Here is a 21,101-nt window from a genome sequence, read left to right as displayed (position 1 = left end):
TACCGGATTACATGATAGTTAGCAATTGATTAGGATGTTTGAGAGCTGTCAAGTGGTTTCAGGTCTGGCATTTTTTAATGAATAAGTTTACATTTTTCATTAAAACATCTATTAAAACGTCCAATATCATAAAAATAAACAATATGAATATGCTAAAAAAAATATTTTACTTCTATCCTTTAATCCACAAACATATACCAACTAAAGGTAAAAATAACACATAGTACCTTCAAAACGTGCGTATCCAAGATCTTCACCACGAAAACTTTTAACATACTTGACTCCATACACAATAATTGGCCTACGCAATATGTGGGCTAATGCAAATACATGCAGTTGTTCAAGGCTGTTTCCTGGTTGACTGGCCAGAGATACTAACCCTGACCAATCTTCTTCCCACTGTGTTTCCTCAAGAGAAAAATGTAGTAACCGTGCTTGACAAGATTCATACTCTCTCCATCGTGGATAGAATCTGTAATACAAGTACTTTATATTGTAAAAAATCAACTTAATAAAAAATATTAAAAATCTTCTATGAAAAGACAAGAAAAAAAGTTTAAAATCAGTAATTTAAACAAAACTATTTCTTCTTGAATTTGAATACTATCTCTAAAATACTATTGAAGACTGAAGTATCAAGATGACAAAAACTTTCAGTTTATAGATTTACTTGTATAACTGATTTAACTTAACAGAACAAAATTTTTTACAAGGACTGTTAATCTTTCTTCATTTTAAATGGGATTATTTTCAGTTGTTACAATGGAAATTTATACATATATGCTATAAATGGGGAACTGAGAAAAATCATCTAGAAAATATATTTGTGCTATATTCCAGTTAAGAAATTTTTAAACTAACTTTTTGAAAGATTAAATTTCTTTCAATCAGGCTTTTTGGTTTCTGATTCCAATGATCTAATTTTTCATATAATAGCTGAGGCAGTTTCAGATCCATTCATTTTTGAATATTTCTTACTTATCTGAGATAACACAAACCTACACTGTTGTTCTCTAATATAAGTTGACTAAATGCCTAACAGCCATCATCTTTTTATTAATCAATTTTCCAGTGGACTCTGATTAATTAGTCCAGTGAAAATGAACGATCACTATCCCACTCTCGGGTAATTGATTCAATAGTTTGCCAAGGTTTTCTCAATTCTTAATTTGGTACCATAAAACTCTACTACAAAATTTTTCTATTGATGGTCCACGATTACTATGATGTTGCTGAACTCCTTTTACTGTCCTCAGAAAGGTGGTGCAGGTAACATAAAGAAAGAGATAAAATTGCTACAATTTTTAAGATAATAGCAGGAATGACTGATAATTGGATATCATTATAAAGAAAGAACTTTACAACTGTTAAATGAATTGTTAAAGAATTTTTACAACTGTTATATGAATATCTTAAATGAGAGCATAGCTGTTTTGTATCAATGAAGTAAAGCATTAAGAAAGCAAAGTGAATACAAAATTAAAACTATTGTAAAGCAATATTTTATGTAACTGTGGTGAGAAAATGAGTCAGGGCATTTAAAGAGGGCTGTGTAAATGTACATTGCAACAGAGATTGGGTGACTATCTGCCATTATTGAAGACCTGGTGCAGAGAGTTAATGGAAAGGTCCATAAGAATAGATGGTTTACAATTTCATCACTATGTAATGTAGTGTTCTCTATGAAACTGTCAGTACGCTTAAATTATTGGAAGTTGTGCTCACACTGGGTATAAAAAATGCTGACCGAGTTGCACAAAAACAAACATTTAGCCAGTGCTTTGAATTTTCTCATGAGATACACCAATGAAGGCAATCTTTAAACCAAACTTATAAGACATGGGTGTCTCATCACCATACATACTGTTAGATGGGTGTCTCACATTAAACCAGAATCAAAACAACAGACTGTAGAATAGAAAGTCAACATGTCCCAAGAAAGTAGAGTTCAAACAAACAATGTCAGCATGAAAAATCATTTGTACTATGCTTTGGGATCGACCGGGGCTGTTGTTTGTTGCTTTTTGCCTTTGGTGTAACATTAAATGCAAAGACATTTAACTAAATTGTGTCATAAAACTGAAAGGCATGGCATACTCAGTATGGAAATTGTGCTGCTTAACGACAATGCTTGGTCAAATGGAAACATCCATTTGACCCAAAATCTCATGCCATCATTAACTGGGAACAAACTGATCACTCACCATATATCTTGACCTGGTACCAAGTGACTGCCACTTACTTGTTTCTGCATTTAAAACAGCACCTTGGCAATCAGTACCACAATGATGTTAAAAAAACCGTTCAGCAATAGTTATCTTCTAAGGTGGCAGATTTCTTTAAAGCTGGAATGCAAAAGTTGAATACACGATATGATAAGTCCTTTAATGTAGGTGGAAATTATGTCGAATTTTGAATAAGATCCAGACTTTCAGGTGAATATAAACAATCATAACAGTCGAGAGTTAAAGCGTTCAAGTCCTAGTAAAGCCAGATATTTTTACATGGATTTGAATACTAGATCGTGGATACCGGTGTTCTTTGGTGGTTGGGTTTCAATTAACCACACATCTCAGGAATGGTCGAACTGAGAATGTACAAGACTACACTTCATTTACACTCATACATATCATCCTCATTCATCCTCTGAAGAATTATCTAAACGGTAGTTACCGGAGGCTAAACAGGAAAAAGAAAGAAAGGTGAATATAAACAAAAAAAAAATTTCTTGTAATTTTTTATATCAAAACGGTACTTACTTAAAAAAAAAAGCTGACAACAACAGTTGTAGGACTTTCCCATCATTCGGCTTTTTTCTAATGCATGGCTTAAATTTTTTTACAAAAGATATTTAATACTATTCACAAATTAAAAAAAAAAAAAATCATCCCTTGTATTGCCTTCTATAACACTTCAAAATTAAAACCATTTTTTAGGATGGGGTGAAATAAGCAAAAAGTTTTTTCACAAAATTATCAAAAAAAATATAACCTTAATTATGCAAAATCTGGAGATGATTTTGTTATTCCCCACAGTATCCTCCGTCCCCTGACCTTTTGAATTGAAAATTTAATAACACCGATGCCCCTACTACACAAATATTATAGCCAAGTTTGGTGAAAATCAATTAAGTAGTTCTGGAGATATAAGACGATTTACATGCCAACATACATATGCACATTTTTTCGCGGAAACTCTGATGCCATTTTTCGGTTTTCTGGAGTCAATTTGTAAAGATTCAGTGAAAACCGGATATGCCCAATTTTGACTGATCACCATACTTTCCTTTCTTTACAACTAAAATTGCAAGATGGATGTGAAAGTAAAAACATGCCTCGTATTGGTGAAAAAAAACCTTTTACAAACAAACCTCCAGAAGTCATGCAACTTTCTTTTTTTTTATATTAATTTACACAAAAAATACAACCTATATGTAAAAATTAAAATTATTTAGAATTTTTATAAGATTTTAGTCAAAATTTTACTTTGGGGGACTGGACTACACTAACTTATATTTAAATCAAGTGTAACCTTAAAAATGTAAAACAAGCACTGCAAAATTCATTAAATAGAAATTTAGATTCAAAACAGAACTTTACTACAGTCACTTCTAGGATTAATGAATTTAAAAAAGAATTTAATAAACATAATCCAACTTTCAAACATTTGTAGAAAACTGTATCTCTACTGAATTTAATACAGGAAAAGGAGATAAATCTTTAAGATCATTCAAATTCTTAGAGGAGTACGCTGCATCACGCAATTTGGTTGAACACACTATGATTTAATTAAATATATTGTTTTAATATATTGTTATTAATCTTAATTAATTACAAAAAGTTTATATTCGCATTACTACTTACACATGACCAGCTTGTGTGAGAGAATCGGAAAGCATTCTTCTTAATAAATTATCTCTATCAAATACTCCCCACGTTGCTTGCATAAGTGAGTCTAAAAGACAATCTCCTGCAGATCTATTAAATAATACATAGAATAATATTGCAATATATTTTTATAATCATTCAATTTCTACTAATTAAAAGACACATAGCATACTTAAAAATAATACCACTAATTTATTTATCTGCCAGTTTATTATTGTTAAGTTATAATTACAGATCTTTCTCCTTACTTACTATATTAAACTAAATGTATCTGTATAACTTAAAACTATTCAGCTACTACTATGGACACTGGCCTCCAATAACAAACTATAATTAGCTCAGAAAAAATCTTGTTAACATTTAATAAATTCAGTATTTTTTTGAAGTTTTAAGTTATATATTTGGTTCTAACTGCTTGCCCAAAACTGATTTTTGATAAAAAATTGTTTATTGAATTTCACTTTTACATCACTTCAATTGTTATATAATAATAGCTTCTTTTATTATCATAACATATTTTCTAAGTCAGCTTCTCTAAACATACAATCATTTTTTTTTTAATTTTTAAAACCAACCACTCCTGAATAAAATTGTTAATTGTCTGAAAAATATTTGATAAATGATTAATTGTAACTGTAGTTGCTTGATTTCAGTAACTTATCAATACCTTGTCTACTGAGAGCAGTCCACAACAACAGCCATATTTATATAGTTTATTTCATTATTTGGTCACTAGAGTGCTTTCTTCTCTGTAGAAATAAATAAAGCGCTCATAAAATAAGTTTCTCTTCAAATATCACATTTTCTACAGAGAAGAAATTAACCTTCACAAACATGTCATTTATGTCTATACTTCTGTAAATTTTGGTATTTTTCTGTTTTAAAATACTGATACAAATACATAAACATAGCTGCTTGTATACAAGGTGCTAATTCAACAAAAATCCAACAAATATTATAATGAGATAAAACTAATAAAATAGCTTACAAACTGTTAATATTTTTGAGAGCATATATTAGTTAAAAAAACTGCATAAAAATGACTGCTTGAAAAATGGAAAAAAATGGCCAGACTAGGCACAGATTCATCTATGGTTACCAGGAGTGGATGTAATAACAGAAAATAAGATAGTTAAAGGTGTCAGTTTAGTCATCAAGAGGGTTAATGTTTGATTACCTCTTTTTTAAAATATAGATTTCATTAATGAAATAAATCTGCATAAGTTAACAGAGAATGAGAAATAAAATAAAATAAATTTAAAGTTGGATTTATTTTTTTATAAAGCATAATATAAATGAAATATGAAATAAACATTTACACATACGTGATACATTTTAAATACAGTGGATTTCTGGATAATTGGACCACTTCTGGATCTGGATCATATGGTCTATTACATGGCTGGCACTATTAAGCAATATTAATGAAAAATGAGGATATAAAGAAATACAGTACAGTGTGTATTAATTATTAAACACGATTTAATATCTTATTCAGAATTTTATTTTTAATACAGTATTAAAGTTACATAAACAAAATTATTAAAATGTTTTTGTAGTCTTATATCATTAATAAAAAAAAAAAAAATGTTTTATAAACAAAATAGAGGTTAAGTCAAAATAATGCCTTTTATGGTCAGTAAAATATATAAATATGTACTTGAATATCTCTTATTGGGTTAAACTTCTTGAATAAATCTTCTACTTTGCTCTGACATCTCCCTTTCATTACATTAAAAAATATCTGGGATTGGCTTGTAGTTCAGCTAGCAGGCTTGCTTCAGTACCTTCTTGCATAAAATACTGCTGAAGTCGGTCAGAATTTTTTTTTGCATTTTCTGTAGGTACATGTTTGACTTCAGGTTTGTCTTCCTTAGCTTCAGTTATGTTCAGTTTTTGAGTAATCTTTTTGATTATTTCACTGTAGCATTTTATGTTTTAGTTGACTTTTGAGAACTCTTCAAAATTTCTGATTGTGCTACATTTTATTTCTTTTCTTTCTAACTATCAGTTATGAACTGAATTGCCTGCAACAAACTAACATCTGTGGTTGAACGCATACCACTCCCAACTAACTTGAAAGAATTATAAACTGTACAGAGCAATCTTTCTCCTAGTGGTTAAGGAAATGTTACCTCCCTCTCTGCAGCATTTAAACAATGGTTAAAGGACTTACATCACTAATAACACTGTTACTGTATAAATAAAATAAAGAAAAATACTAACTAGAGAGCCTTGTAAGCATCATTTTGGGCTGTTAAACCAGCTTACTTTTAAATGAATTTTACAAATATGGTTTCTATTTTTAAAAAACTGCCCCAACTGCTGCACTGAAAAACTGATAGTTCTATTAACCGGAATTCCCTGTGTTGGTAATTTTTTGGGTGATACTGCATACTCAACAAAAGTTTTCATTAACACAGATTTATTCTTCATATTCATATAAAAAGGTTTTCAGAAACAAATCAATAGATATGGATGAAATTGTTACAAGAGTGTACCTGTCTTATCTCTTCTTAAAAAAAAAAAAAAAAAATAAATTAACAGTAAGTTTGTCAAGCTCTAGTAATAGTGAACATAAAAAACAGAATGAAAGGTTGACTTTTTTTGCTAAAAGAGCAAAAAATCAATCTTCTAGCAAAAAAAAAGAACTTTACCATCAGAACAAAAATATAATTAAATGCCCATATAAATTTATGTACATACATTTATGTAAATATTACTACTTACATTTACAATATTAAATTCACAAAATTATAATAAAATATTCAGATGGATTCTAAATAAATTATTAAAGAACTAATTAAATCCTTTCTGAAAAATGTACTAACTCCTAACTAAGCATTAACATTGCAGAGATTTTCTGGTATGCAAGATTTACCTATTCCAAAGAGCATATAGCCTAGATCCGAGATGGACGGTAATTTCAAGGGACCAGTTTATAACTGGAGGATCGGCTTCTAATTGCTGCTGAGCATCTTTGTCAAGCAGTTCTTCGAACAGTTGTTCTTGAACTGATGTCGGTAAATCTTCTATTTCTGAAAGGTAAAATAACATGTTAAAAAATTAGAAAAATTCACATTAGTCAATCTTTATTAAATTATGTTAAAACACATCTAAAAAAGTGTAATTAAACTGTTTATTATGATATAATTTTTAATGGCTTCATTCTCTAACAGGAAACATGAACACAGCTTTGCAATACATAAAATGTTAAAGTTATTTAAAATGTTTTTTCTAAATCAATAATATTCAAATTCAATAATAACGTACATGGCATATAAAAAAGATTCTTTATAAAACCCCATAGGAAAAAATCATGTGGTGTCAGATCAGATGACTACGAGGCTACCAAGCTCTGATCTGTGTTGACTGACCCATAGATCAGGAGAAACATATTAATTGATATATATCAATCAATAAAAATATTAATTAAAAAATTAATATTTTTATTTGATGACATACTTTTATATATGGAATTTTTAACTTTTAATTTTGATTTTAAAGTTTATATCTAAAGTATTAGCAAATTCTGTTTTATTGTATTTATCAAGAATTTATTTTGACAATGGTGTGTAATTATAATATGTAATTTTTACGTGAACAATAAAAAGAGAAAATCGTGAAAGTACTCCTGTGTATATATAATGACTCTGTAAGTGTCATCCTACCTAATTTAATTCTATTCTGCACTTGGAGTATCAAGTTATTTATTTATATTTGTATAACAGTACAGAGGAATATGAGTCTTAAAATTAATTTTAAAAAATATTTATGCATATATAAAATAGTGATGATACCTTTACTAAATTTTGGATTTTCTTGGTTGCTTTTTAATTTATTTTTTATGATTTTTATGGTATCATGTTACTTATGTCATAACTAATCATTCTAGTATCATTATTTAAATTTATGCTACTTAAATTACATATTTATCATAACCATTTTTATATTAAATGTATTAGGTAAAATCATTTTATTCCTAAGAATAAATAATCTATTAATAATAATAAGAATCTGTTATTTTGGATATAACATAACAGGGGGCAGATTTAAGTCACAGTGGGATGCTTAATTTATGAATTTTGGGTAGTCTAGTTATTTTGGGAGCAATTGGTTCAAAAGCATATAATCTAAAATGGTATTTTAGATTATTATTAAAATTGATCTGAACTTTTTTATTAAACTTTTTGATACATTTAGAAATTTGTTTGGTGGGTCATTAATTTCCTAATATTTATTATCAAAAATGTATTCTTTCATTTCATTCCAGTCTCGATAACGTAGACTGGAATAAAATGTTCAGCATTTTAAAAAATTAGGGTTCAAATACAGAGATAGAAGAACAATTGCTAACATGTACAGGAACCAAACAGCAACAGTAACAGTTGAAGAAAGAAGCCGTAATAAGAAAGGGAGTCCGACAAGGATGTTCCCTATCTCCGTTACTTTTTAATCTTTACATGGAACTAGCAGTTAATGATGTTAAAGAACAATTTAGATTCGGAGTAACAGTACAAGGTGAAAAGATAAAGATGCTACGATTTGCTGATGATATAGTAATTCTAGCCGAGAGTAAAAAGGATTTAGAAGAAACAATGAACGGCATAGATGAAGTCCTACGCAAGAACTATCGCATGAAAATAAACAAAAGTAATGAAATGTAGTAGAAATAACAAAGATGGACCACTAAATGTGAAAATAGGAGGAGAAAAGATTATGGAGGTAGAAAAATTTTGTTATTTGGGAAGTAGAATTACTAAAGATGGACGAAGCAGGAGCGATATAAAATGCCGAATAGCACAAGCGAAACAAGCCTTCAGTAAGAAATATAATTTGTTTACATCAAAAATTAATTTAAATGTCAGGAAAAGAGTTTTGAAAGTATATGTTTGGAGTGTCGCTTTATATGGAAGTGAAACTTTGAGGATCGGAGTATCTGAGTAGAAAAGATTAGCAGCTTTTGAAATGTGGTGCTATAGGAGAATGTTAAAAATCAGATGGGTGGATAAAGTGACAAATGAAGAGGTATTGCGGCAAATAGATGAAGAAAGAAGCATTTGGAAAAATATAGTTAAAAGAAGAGACAGACTTATCGGCCACATACTAAGGCATCCTGGAATAGTCGCTTTAATATTGGAAGGACAGGTAGAAGGAAAAAATTGTGTAGGCAGGCCACGTTTGGAATATGAAAAACAAATTGTTAGGGATGTAGGATGTAGAGGGTATACTGAAACTAAACGACTAGCACTAGATAGGGAATCTTGGAGAGCTGCATCAAACCAGTCAAATGACTGAAGACAAAAAAAAATTCTTTCATTCAGTTATATTTTTCAACTATTTAAAAGATAGTTCAAATTTAATTTGTCTCTTAATTGGTAAATAATTTATTTATTAATAAATGGTTTATTAGTAAATTTTTTATTTTTTATTTTTTGATATTGTAGCTGATTATATACTGCGACCAATATATATATATATATATATACACACACATCCTTCGGTCATCTCATAAGGACACCGCAAACAAGACTGTCAAACTGTCAAGAAATATCATTGAAAAGCTCTGGTTCCAAAAGCTAGAAGTAGGATGGATCAAAGAAATTAGAGAAGATATGAAAGAATTGGGAATTTCCCTGACTGACCTACAGAATAAAACTGGAAAAATTACAAAGCTAAAAGATAAAAGCATTAGATTTAAACAAAAGACAGACAAACGACAAAATACAACGAAGAGGGTGTTTACGGATGAAGAAAAGAAAGCAAGATCTGAACGGATGAAGAAATACTGGGCAGCTCGAAAGAGTAAAATAACACGCTTTTCTCAGAAAAGATCTAACTAAAATTGACTTAAGTGGTCCCATGTTGGCTGTAAAAGCATAATAATAATAATACACACATCCTTTCAAAAAACCCCAGAGAAAGAAGTCTGTTGACAATAAGTCAGCAGAACGAGGAGGCTTTTAAGATCATGCGATCAACAAACATTTCTTCCAAAAATTCCATGGTGTTGTTAGATGTAAGGCACGTTACCCCATCTTGTTGGATGTAACAACAGTGTTTGTCAGGCTGGAGAAGAGCTACAAATTGCATAATTATATTCTATAGGGACTGTGAAGGGTTTCATAAAAAAAATTTGGGCCCACTACTCATTGTTGAGAAATCGCACACCCAACCCTCTATCTTCTGTGAGTGCAGTGGTGATTCATGTAAGATGTGTGGATTTTGTATTGACCAATATTTGTTGTTCTGACTATTGATGTAACTACTAAGGTAAAATACACCTCATCACTAAAAAAACACAACATTCAGTATGCCCACCTAATTATTTTCGACCTGGTTAGAAAACCATTGGCAGTATCTTATTCTTTTAATAGTATCTCGGGGTTTCAGTTCCTGTATGCAATGCATTTGGTATGCATGAACACCTAATTTCTTTGTGGCCTTTTGTGCATTCCTGCATGATATTCCTGTGTGCGACGATAATTTACCCAAACTTTTCCTTGGAGACTGTTCAAGTAATGCACATAGTGCACGATAAAATGATTGCACTGTATTATGTAATTGTTCCTTATCTGTAGGATTCATTCTGTAGTAATTTATTTCTGAATCTACAAAAATGATCTAAATAATATTAATTTTGTTATTATCAATTACGTTGAATTTAAATGTGTTAGTGATGATTAATTTTTATTATCATTAACACTGATATATGTTAAGTTAAAAATTTATTACTCATGTTATTATCAAAGTTTTTTGAGAGAATGTATAAAATTAGGTTTAAATCTACTTGAATTATTATAAACATATTTTTTGATTAAAAAAATTCTGCATCATAGTTACTTCTATCTTTATTTTTAATTTTGATCAAATTATAAACTTTGGTTTCATGAGTCTATTTTAAGTTACATTTATGTTATTCTATATTAATTTTAATTAAATTTCTTGTATAATCACAATTGAGTGGTTTAAGTTTTTTTGTAATTTTAAATGTGTATTATATAATTCAATATTTATACAATTTCTCTTATAGTATCCTTGTTTAATCTTTTGCTTTATTCAGAAATGTTCAGCAAATTCTTTTGTTTTCATCATGGCTTTATTTTACTGGAAATTGTTCATTTTTATGATTGTGTATTTGGGAATTAAATTTAATTTGAGGCATGATTTGTTAAAATTTATTAAATGTATTATATTATACAGTTTAATATGCAATTTATAGAAATAAAAACTTGTATACATTGAACATTAAAGAAATTACAAAAATAATAAATTAGGTTTATCTAATATGGCAACCATCTTTTATTAAAAAAAAAACATTCGATTTCTGATATTAATGCAAATTTGGAAATATTAGAAATTAATAAAGATTACATAAAATTAAATATATTAGAAAAATATTACATATATAAAGACAAAATTTCAATTTAATGAACAATCAGACAATGTCCGAGGGAGAAGTTCTTATAAAACCGGCTACAGATAACAGTACTCACGTAAATCAATATGCAATTATCATTATTTTAGAATTTTTTTTTATTATACAATAACAGAATTATTTCAATCATGACTGAGGATGCAGGATCCAACAAAGTACTTTCATGAAAAATTAAGGTAAGACATATTTATCTCAACATTCTGTACTACGTGGTTTATTAAATAAAATTTAACAGTACAGAGGAATAATATGAATGTTAAAATAATTAATTTCAGTAACACAGATTTCTGTATATCTAAATTTTTTTCAAGACAAAAAAAATTTTAACCCCATAATAACAATACTGTAAAAAGTGATTTATAAAAAAAACAAAAACAGACTTTTTTTTTTACATTAACTTAATTTGAAAAAAAAAACTTGAATGTACCTCAGCATATTAATCAAAGTATCCCATATTTTAATTGCAATGTTACAATATATACAATTTCAGTTGCAAAAGGGATGGAAAAGAGTTATGAAGGAAAGAATTTCTATAAAAGAATTATGAATGAAAGAAAAACAGACAGGAAAATTTACCATGTTAGGAGGTCACTTCACTTTAAAATATGAAATGCATTAGAGAGTGTGCCTGTTTACACAGCTGTTTTGCCGTAGTTTGGTATGAAGCATCAGTCTGTAGCTGATCGCTAAGATTACTAGTAGTTTTAAAAGAGATCCCTTCATTCACAACTGTTTTTTCTATTCTATTCTTAAATGGAATTATTTATATAATAAGATTGTTATAACACTTAGACATATAAAAAAAGTTTCTTATACTTATCAAGATCCAATAGAGCAGTTTTTTTTTAATGGCTATCTAATATCTTTAATGGCTATCAAGAAAATATATTCAACAGATAAAATTATTTTTTTTTAAATTTACATGATATACTTATTTTTTACCTGATCTATTAAAGTTATTAAATACTGAAATTGCACTGCTGTGAACACAGGGTAAGATGAACTCTTCAAAAACAATCTTTTTCTTTTGTCATGAATATTGCAGTATATAAAGTTATAAAATAATTAAATATTATAAACATGTAGATTGGTAAGCAATTTATAAATATAAAAGATCTAATAAAATATCTTTAATAAATGAATAATTTTAAAGCTACATATTTTATACTAAGATAAAACTACCGGCAGGAAGTGTAAATGTAGACCATTCAGCAAGAAATGGGATAGGGAGACTCGCTTTTCGTTGTCGATGAATAGATGAAGCGTGTCTTCGAATATCAGCAGCGAGATCAGGAGCAACATACGATGGTACACGTTTAACTCCAGATCCGCCTCCTTCTATCCTTGATAAAAGTGTAGCCAACATATCTTCTCTATGAAATCTGAAACATTTAAGAATAGATTTGTTTTTGATAATAAAAACAGTATAGTACAATGTTTTTTTTTTGGGGGGGGGAGGGCGAAAAATGTTTTTACATTATCATCGCCCGAAAAAACAAAAACTTAAAATATAAAATTAAGAAACACAAAAATTAAAACAAATAAAATATACTTAATCTAATATTTAAAAAAAACAAAACAACTTACAACTACTCTCACAGCTAACTAAAGAATTACTTATAACTATTACCACAGACAAAATCTTAAAAATAATAATATTAAAAAAATATATATATAAACATAAAATAAAATAATTTAATATAAAATAAAAATAATTTTAACAAATTCTGAGAGGAGTGTAAAGGGTCCCTTCTCGGATAACAGAAATATTAGATTTAACATGAATTTATAACAGTTATAAAATGAAAACAGTTGTAAAAACAACATTAAATACTATATAAAATACTAATATGCCGAAGAAATAAAATTACCTGGTTTAAAACAGATGTATTAACAAGCATGATAGCAAGGGAAAAAATTTAAACAATAACTGGATATTTTATAACTTCATAATAATGGCCCACCAAATAACAAAATTTATATACTTTGATGAAATATGTAAATTTAAATTACTTGATGAACATGAAATCAAATAAAGAAATACAAATATTTTAATGTTACAATATAAAAATGTACAGAAATACATGGTGTACTACTACAGACAGTAAACACTGAAATAAAACAAATACACACATGTGATTTTTAATCTCTGTCCTCTTCTACTAGTCTTATTAGGTCTAATGTCATTTTGATATTTATTTAAACCTTAACAATAATCCTTTAATATTAGCTAACTTTTTATCCTATTAACAATGCTTTACTTCTTTTGGAAAATGATATCCAACTGCTCTGACACATTCACATAATCTGTCAAAATGTAAGTCGTGTTATAAAAGTTTATATTACATCTAAAAAATGAATTGTGTAATATAAAGAAATCATCAGAGGGAGAACATTCATTTTTTAAATGATTTTGGACAGCTGTATGTCATTTTAGATTTTAAAAAAATTCAGTTTTATTATCAGTTCCACAATTAAACGGTTTTATGCTCTTGAATCGTTTCTTTTTGTTTTGAAATCAACTGAGATCTTTTTTTTGTTTCCGATAGATTTTTAATTAATTTCAAATTTCAATGATCCATCCTATTTCCAACACCCTCCACTGACATCACAATTTTGAAGGCTTTTATTTCTTAATTTCTGTTTTTAATATTGTTCACATTTCACTACCCCAAACTGCTACACTCCAAATATATGTATTTTCAAGAACAATTTTTCTAGTTCTTAGAACTATATCTGATACTAAAATTACTTTTGTAAGAAAAAATGCTTCTATCAGTCTAAATTTGATATTATGGCTGGTCCATGTACTTATAATTTTACTATCTAAAAAACAAAATTTTGCAAATTCTCTGCTAATTACCTATCTTAATATTGTTTACCTATCTTAAAATGAATACTATTTTCCTTTGCCACTTCCTTTATTTTAGTCTTATTTATTTTCAAAGTAGATTTCTCTTCTAGCAATTAATCCATGTCATTTAGTACTTCTTTAAACTAGTTTTTTGTTTCTCTCAAAAGAACAGTGACATCAGCAAATTTCAACATGATTTTTCTCTCCTTCGATAATTAATTCACCCTCAAAAGTTTCTTTTAAAAAACTGTACTGTTTCTTCCAAGTACAAATTCAAAGCAATGAGATCAGTTAGACCTCAATCACAGCTTACCTTTCTACATACAATATTTTATTTCAATCTATATTATCAAATGCTTTCTCCACATTTACCAAATGCTACATTGACGGCCTTCTCCTTAAGTACATTAAAACTAATATGAAGAAGAGCAGCCTATATTGTACAAAAGTTCTTATTTAAACCAAACTGTTCGTTATCAAACACACTTTTCAGCACACATTATATTAACTAATAAACTACCCTAGTGAGTATATTTGATGCACGAGACAATAATTTAAGGTGCGATGGTTATCATATGTATGTACACTTATTTTCCTCCGCATGGCAACAATCATTTTTCCTTCTCTAGCAATAACAGATAATATACCTCCTCTGAAAAAAATTACATATTCCTTACAACTTTTCCTTCTCTCTACAATAAAGGCTTTCCATCCACCACCTTTCATAATATATTTTTGTTTTATTTCTCTAAGTTTTCTCTTACTTTTCTTTAAGTCATATTTATTCTTTCCAATAATCATATTTTTCTGTACTTTGCTTTAGCTCTTCTTCAAACAGTCGTTGTTTGAAACTTTGCATTTTCTAAATTAATTTCTTACAAGTCAGTAGTTTTTTGCCTTCACATCTCTTGTTTTTAAATTTCGGTGTAATCATCCATTAATTACAATATATTACTGTCAGCTATAGTTTTCTGCCTATGACTTTTCTCCTGTAATAACTACTTCCTCTCTGAACCTCATCTATCAGAATACTGTACCTACTTCAAATTTTAATTATATATCATTTCCTTTTGTCTATCTATATTCTATCTCTTTGTTTATTTTTATTTTTAATAAAATAAAATAATTATAAAAGAAAAAAAAACTTTCTTAAGTATGGAGTAGAAACATTAACAAGCATGAAGTAAACAAAAATGCAGTCTAGCAAAATGAAATTCAATGGTGCATATTAGGAGCAACAACAAAGGATACAGTAAAAAAATTGAAATCAAGGCAATACTTAGGATTCAGGGACTAGAGGACAAGATAGAGTAAAACTGAACAGCATAATTTGGGTATGTATGTTGAATGGGGAAGGAGATGCAAAAGATATATTTCAAATCTGAAATAGATAAAAAGCAGCCAAGAATATCTAGGTAGAAGTGGCTGGAGGAGTGTTTGAGGATGTTGTGGGGTAAGAATATGATATCGATAAGGTTTTTAAAGGATATGTAATGAGCAGGCCAGAAATTATGGAGGTGTTAGTTTAAACCCAAATTCTGAATAAACTGGGTATAGAAGAGATAAGTAAACAGAAAGTTCAAAGTTCCTCATAATTCTAATATAGTATTACATATACGAGGGTAAGTCAATTATTATCAGCAATTTAGTTATATTTTTGTTTATGTTGGTAGTACTGTCATGTTGTGTAGATGAGCATTCGTGGTTTAATTGTTGTTATATCTGTGCAGGTTTGATGCTGCTAAGTTAGTTCCATTATCGCTGCCCTGCTGTTAACCATGGCAGCTCCGCTTTCTGTATGCACCAAAGAAGAGCAACGTTCAGTGATCCGTTTTTTGTGGTCGGAAGATGTATCAGGAGCTGAAATTCATCGAAAACTTTCGGTACAGTACAGGAACAGTGTGTTGCACAATGGAGTGTCTACAAATGGATTGAAAAATTCAAAAATGGTCACACAAGTGTTATGCATGACGAAGGAGCCAGATGACTGTTTACCGCCACAAATGGGGAAAACATTGAGTGTACACATGACATGGTTTTCATAGACAGACGAGTAACTATTGAAGAAGTGACACATCGTCTGCAAATTAGTCACGGTTCTGCCTACGAAATCATCCACAACAGACTTGGGTTTGACAAAGTCTGTGCAAGATGGGTCGCAAATAACTCACACAGCTGCATAAACAAACGCGCTTGGACATCTGCCAAAAACATTTGGATCGCTACGGTAACGAACGGGACATGTTCTTAGACAGAATCATCACTGGTGACAAAACATGGATCTATCATTATGAGCCGGAGAATAAACGGCAGAGTATGGAATGGAAACATCCAAATTTGCCCTGCAAAAAAAGTTCAAGACCCAATTGTCTGCAGGAAAACTGATGCTTACGGTTTTTTGGAACTCACAAGGCCCAGTACTGAAACATTATGAAGTTTGGGGCACAACAATAAACAGTGCGTGTTACAGTGAGATGCTTAATGCCAAGATGAAGCCTGCAATTCAAAGCAAATGCAGAGGATTGCTATCGAAAGGTGTTGTGTTGTTGGATGACAATGCCTGTCCACATACTACTGCCCACACTGCTGAAACGCTCCAGAAACTCAACTTTGAAGTATTGGCTCATCCTGCGCATAGTCCTGATCTTGATACTTCTAACTACCACTTGTTTGGTCCACTAAAAGAGGCATTACAGGGCCATTGATTTACCTTGGACAAAAGTGAAAGAAGCTATGAATTCCTGGCTCGCAGCTCAACCAAAAAACCTTCTTTTATGAGGGCATCAGAAAGCTTGTGCAACGATGGAACAAGTGTGTTGAATGCAAGGGGATTATGTTGAAAAATGATGTACATGTAACTTTCCTATTTGTATTGCAATAAAATTTATAACTACATTGCGGATAATAATTGACTTACCCTTATGTTTATATATATATATATATAAAAATAAACATTATAAACTATCATTATCTTTAGCAAATACTTGAACAGTTAATTTCATAATTGCTTAATTTCAATAAAAAAGAAAATAAATGTAAAATTATGTATAATTTAATTCAGCTTACCTAATAGCAAGATGGACTAGTGTGTAACCGACATCAAATGCCGATGGCCTATTTAATAAAGATACTTCGCTGCTTGTTAGCTGCCTGGTTGGATCACCTCCAGATGAAAGAAAAGTTTCTACAGGAATATGATCACCTTGGACTACTCCTAGACAAGCGTTTAACCACGGCCAATCAGCGTGCCGATGAAGCCTCATTCGACGCTCATATTCTATATTATTTGGGGGTGACCTAGGTGGTGCTCCACCACTGCAGTCATCCATTCGTCTTGAACTGGAACTAAAAACAGATACAAAATCTTTAATTTTATGATAGAAAACAACAAAATATTTTTAATCATTCTTGTCTCACAAAATTGAAACATCATCAATAAATATTTACCAAGAGATAAACTGTTAAGCACATTAGTTATGTGGTTAAGTCGCATATAATGTATATGCTTTAAGAAACATAACAATGATGAACAATTAAAAAATTAAATACAGCAACTTATTATCATATATGACTAGCAGATCTAAAGTTGTGCCTCATTATAAGGAAATTTAACAAGAGGTAAATACTGAAAATTAAAAAAACATGACTGCCAAAAAAAACAACAAAAAAACATTGTTTTTTGTTCTGGTTTGGTTCCATCATGATTTTGTATATACTAGCAAATACCCGTTTCAATTTTTGAAAATCAGATGATTGTTTGATATTATGAGAACACCCCGTTGCGCCTCTCAAAACAGCGCTCCAGGGGTACCCTGTTTGTTACCAATTGATTGTGATAATTGGTCTAGTCTCGCATGAGGTGTTTGCAGCACCTCACCACTCTATTCTCACACACAGTTGTCCCATAGGAAGTCCATTATTATTATTAAACAGAATTTTAAAAAAAGTTATTTAATATTAGTATATTTTATTTAATGTAAATTTAATTCTATTATTTCTGTAATATTATTTATTCGATTGATTCAAATCATTCAGTTCAAACCCAGCTCACATAGTGATAGACTTACAGTTCAATAATTAAATTCATTAATTTTGTGCTTCAACCGGCAAATCTCCACTACCACATATATAAATATATATACTTATTCATATAGCCTATGACACAACCGGTAATGTAAGGATTCCAACATGGGGCCATACATCTTAACTGATTTGGCTGCTGAGCTGCTATGGTAGAACAAATATACATACAATTACACTCACATTACATTCCTTTAAATACATACACGAATCAATACTTCAACTAAATAAAACATACTATGTCAGTGTAGTGTACAAATAAGTTTACATGATATATAAACAATTTTTTTTTTATCCCAATAATTTTGATAGTTTATGTTATGTTACAGGGAACAAACAGGATAAAAAATTATCAGTTCATATTCTGGTTATGAACTGGGATATGCGATAATTATTTTGAAATCAATACAATAAAAGTAGGTGCTAAAGTGATACTAAGTATTTTCTGATGTAATGTTTTGATTAAATGAGGTTTATTTAAATAATTACCTCATTAATTTTTTATTTTTATTATATATATAGTTTTTTATATGTTATTGTGGCTAGCTATCTGGATTAACAAAAATGATCCTGCAATTTCCATTACCTAATATCATATGATTCATAATGAAATTAAATAAATGTTAACATAAACAAGATATCAGTTAAAAAGTTATAAGGAATAATTATTAATTTTATACTTACCGCTTTAAAGTGGCAGTCATATTGCTTTCTTCAATATTAGAACCTCCTCTTTCAAAATTTGAATGGATTTCATTTTCTTTAGTCGCTCCTTCAAGAGAGATTGTTGATGGAGATATTCGAGGGGTGGCTCCACACATGACACAACGTGTTGCTTTTGGCCAGTTCTCATATGTGCATATAGAACAAGACCATTTGTTTGGTCGAGGAATAGAGCTGGCCTCATTGGTTTGTTCTATTCGTAGTGGTTTTAAATGTTCATGGAGATCTGATGCGGTGAGTTTAATATTATTACATTCAGCACATTCTTTAGCCGCCGGCCGGTTAAAGTAAGTGCATACATGACAACTCCATTTTCCATCACGGTTTCTGACGGATGGTCCGGACACTGGACTGAGGTCACCCACCGGAGAAGGCGACTCTTCTCTCAATCGGAAAATGTCTTCATTCAAAAGCGGTTTAGATCCACGACACATCGTGCACTTTAAAGCCGAAGGATAATTTGCATAGGTACAATACTCGCAGGTCCATTTTTGAACATTTGAGGAGTCGTCATTCATCCCGGGGCCTTTTTTAAAGGAATAACAGGATAAAAAACAAAAAATACAAAAGGTATGAATTTAGAAATTTAAAGGTAAAAACGAAACATCACAATGAAGATTATAATATTTATAAACTTTTAACGACAATAACTAAAATTTATAACTAATTCGTTTAACAATTCTGTATTAAAAAAAAATTGAAATTATTAAAGCTATAAAATAGTAAAGTACATACCATTTTAGTTTTATAAATACTGTCTAAATTATTTCAAATCTTTAACATATTTGCTGTCAGTTTAACTGAATGAAATCAGTCATAACAATTAATTTAACAGGATAATAATTCACATTCAACCTCTACTTGAAAAAAGTAATAATAATATCAGCAGTATTATTATTATTTACAATTATCACAATGACAAAATATGTCTTTTAACCTCACAGTTGACATTTATACAATTTACCCTATAAATAAGGCAAATGATTGTCAAGAGAAAGGAGCATAATGATTAGGAAACATTTTTCAGGTTCCCAGATTTTTGTTCTGATATTAATTTTAGAGCTGCTTATTTTTTTGGTTTTGTAAAACAAAGTTTGATTTATTAACAGAATAATAGATTTTTTTCTAAATCATAACCTCGGAAGCACTGTGTGTGTCCAAGTTATGTCATGAGTGGAGACTTCATCATTATTAATAAATTTACATCCCAAACTAAAAAGAGAAGAAATCGTTACTGCTGCTTTTCCTCCTGAAAAAAAAAAAATTAAAAAAATACAATTCTGCTGTAATCATAGAAGTAGATAGAACAACAAAGTAATTGTTATTTGTAAATAAATTAAAAATAAAGAAAAGAAGGTACACCATATAAAGAGAAAAGAACTGCTACAGCATCTATCTGAAAAGATCAGATGAAGCTGTATAAAAGCCTTGACCAGTTACAATAAAAACAACAAATTAATAAAAATTATGATTCGCTGATAAATAAAAAATAAACCATGTGAAAAAAATGATGCAACTATATGAAAAAAAAATTATAAAAATATAAAATATTGAAGGAATTAATAAATTAAAATTTGATTATGTAATATTACATTACATTTGTATTTTTGCTTTCCTGTCTAGCACTATAGTGGTAGAAAGGAAAGTATTGTAATCTGTCTGATTTGGGCATGTGCGTTTTTCACTGGAGCTTGATGGTGAAATATTTATCATTTTATTTAAAATGATAAATATTTTAAATTACCAAATGGAGAACTAGTGTAGCAGTGATGTACAGATGTAGTAAAAAAATATTATATTTAAATAAAATTATAAATATTTTAAATTAAGTTGTGTGCATAAGCTGTGAATCAGAAAAAAGCTGTGTAGCGGGGAAAGTCCAACAACTGCGTTGTCAGCATTTTTAAAGGTGCTATGCGCTTCTAATATGGCCTTGTATAAAGATTAACAAGGAAATTAAGCACATCAGTTAATTCATAAAAAAAGGCTTGTTTATGAAAAATTATATCTTATTTTATACTTATATTATTTATTTATAATTAAAAATTATATCTTAGTTTTACACATCAATCCTTGAAATTTTTTCAGCATAATTTTGACAGAGCCAATTATTTTAAGA

The 21,101-nt window shown here is 29.5% G+C and overlaps 1 protein-coding gene across 3 annotated transcripts in view; it reads right to left on the bottom strand.

The window, feature by feature from the left end:
- Positions 1 to 21,101, bottom strand: part of trbd (ubiquitin thioesterase trabid) — a 48,473-nt gene that overhangs the window by 13,435 nt on the left and 13,937 nt on the right. For 2 of the 3 annotated variants that reach the window (XM_075353654.1, XM_075353656.1), the window contains exons 2-7: positions 18,944 to 20,231; positions 17,246 to 17,524; positions 12,508 to 12,707; positions 6,769 to 6,925; positions 3,864 to 3,977; positions 228 to 472 (exon numbers count right to left, since the gene is read on the bottom strand). In XM_075353654.1, coding sequence (XP_075209769.1) covers positions 228 to 472; positions 3,864 to 3,977; positions 6,769 to 6,925; positions 12,508 to 12,707; positions 17,246 to 17,524; positions 18,944 to 19,500 — 1,552 coding nt within the window. In that variant the 5' untranslated portion in view covers positions 19,501 to 20,231. The remainder of the gene's footprint in view (positions 1 to 227; positions 473 to 3,863; positions 3,978 to 6,768; positions 6,926 to 12,507; positions 12,708 to 17,245; positions 17,525 to 18,943; positions 20,232 to 21,101) is intronic. The other variant, XM_075353655.1, reaches the window with a different exon arrangement.

Source organism: Lycorma delicatula, chromosome 1 (genome assembly GCF_047948215.1).
Source record: "Lycorma delicatula isolate Av1 chromosome 1, ASM4794821v1, whole genome shotgun sequence".
Taxonomy (NCBI): Eukaryota; Metazoa; Arthropoda; class Insecta; order Hemiptera; family Fulgoridae; genus Lycorma; species Lycorma delicatula.
Note: the sequence above shows the minus strand (reverse complement) of the source record. Positions and strands in the feature narration are given on the sequence as shown.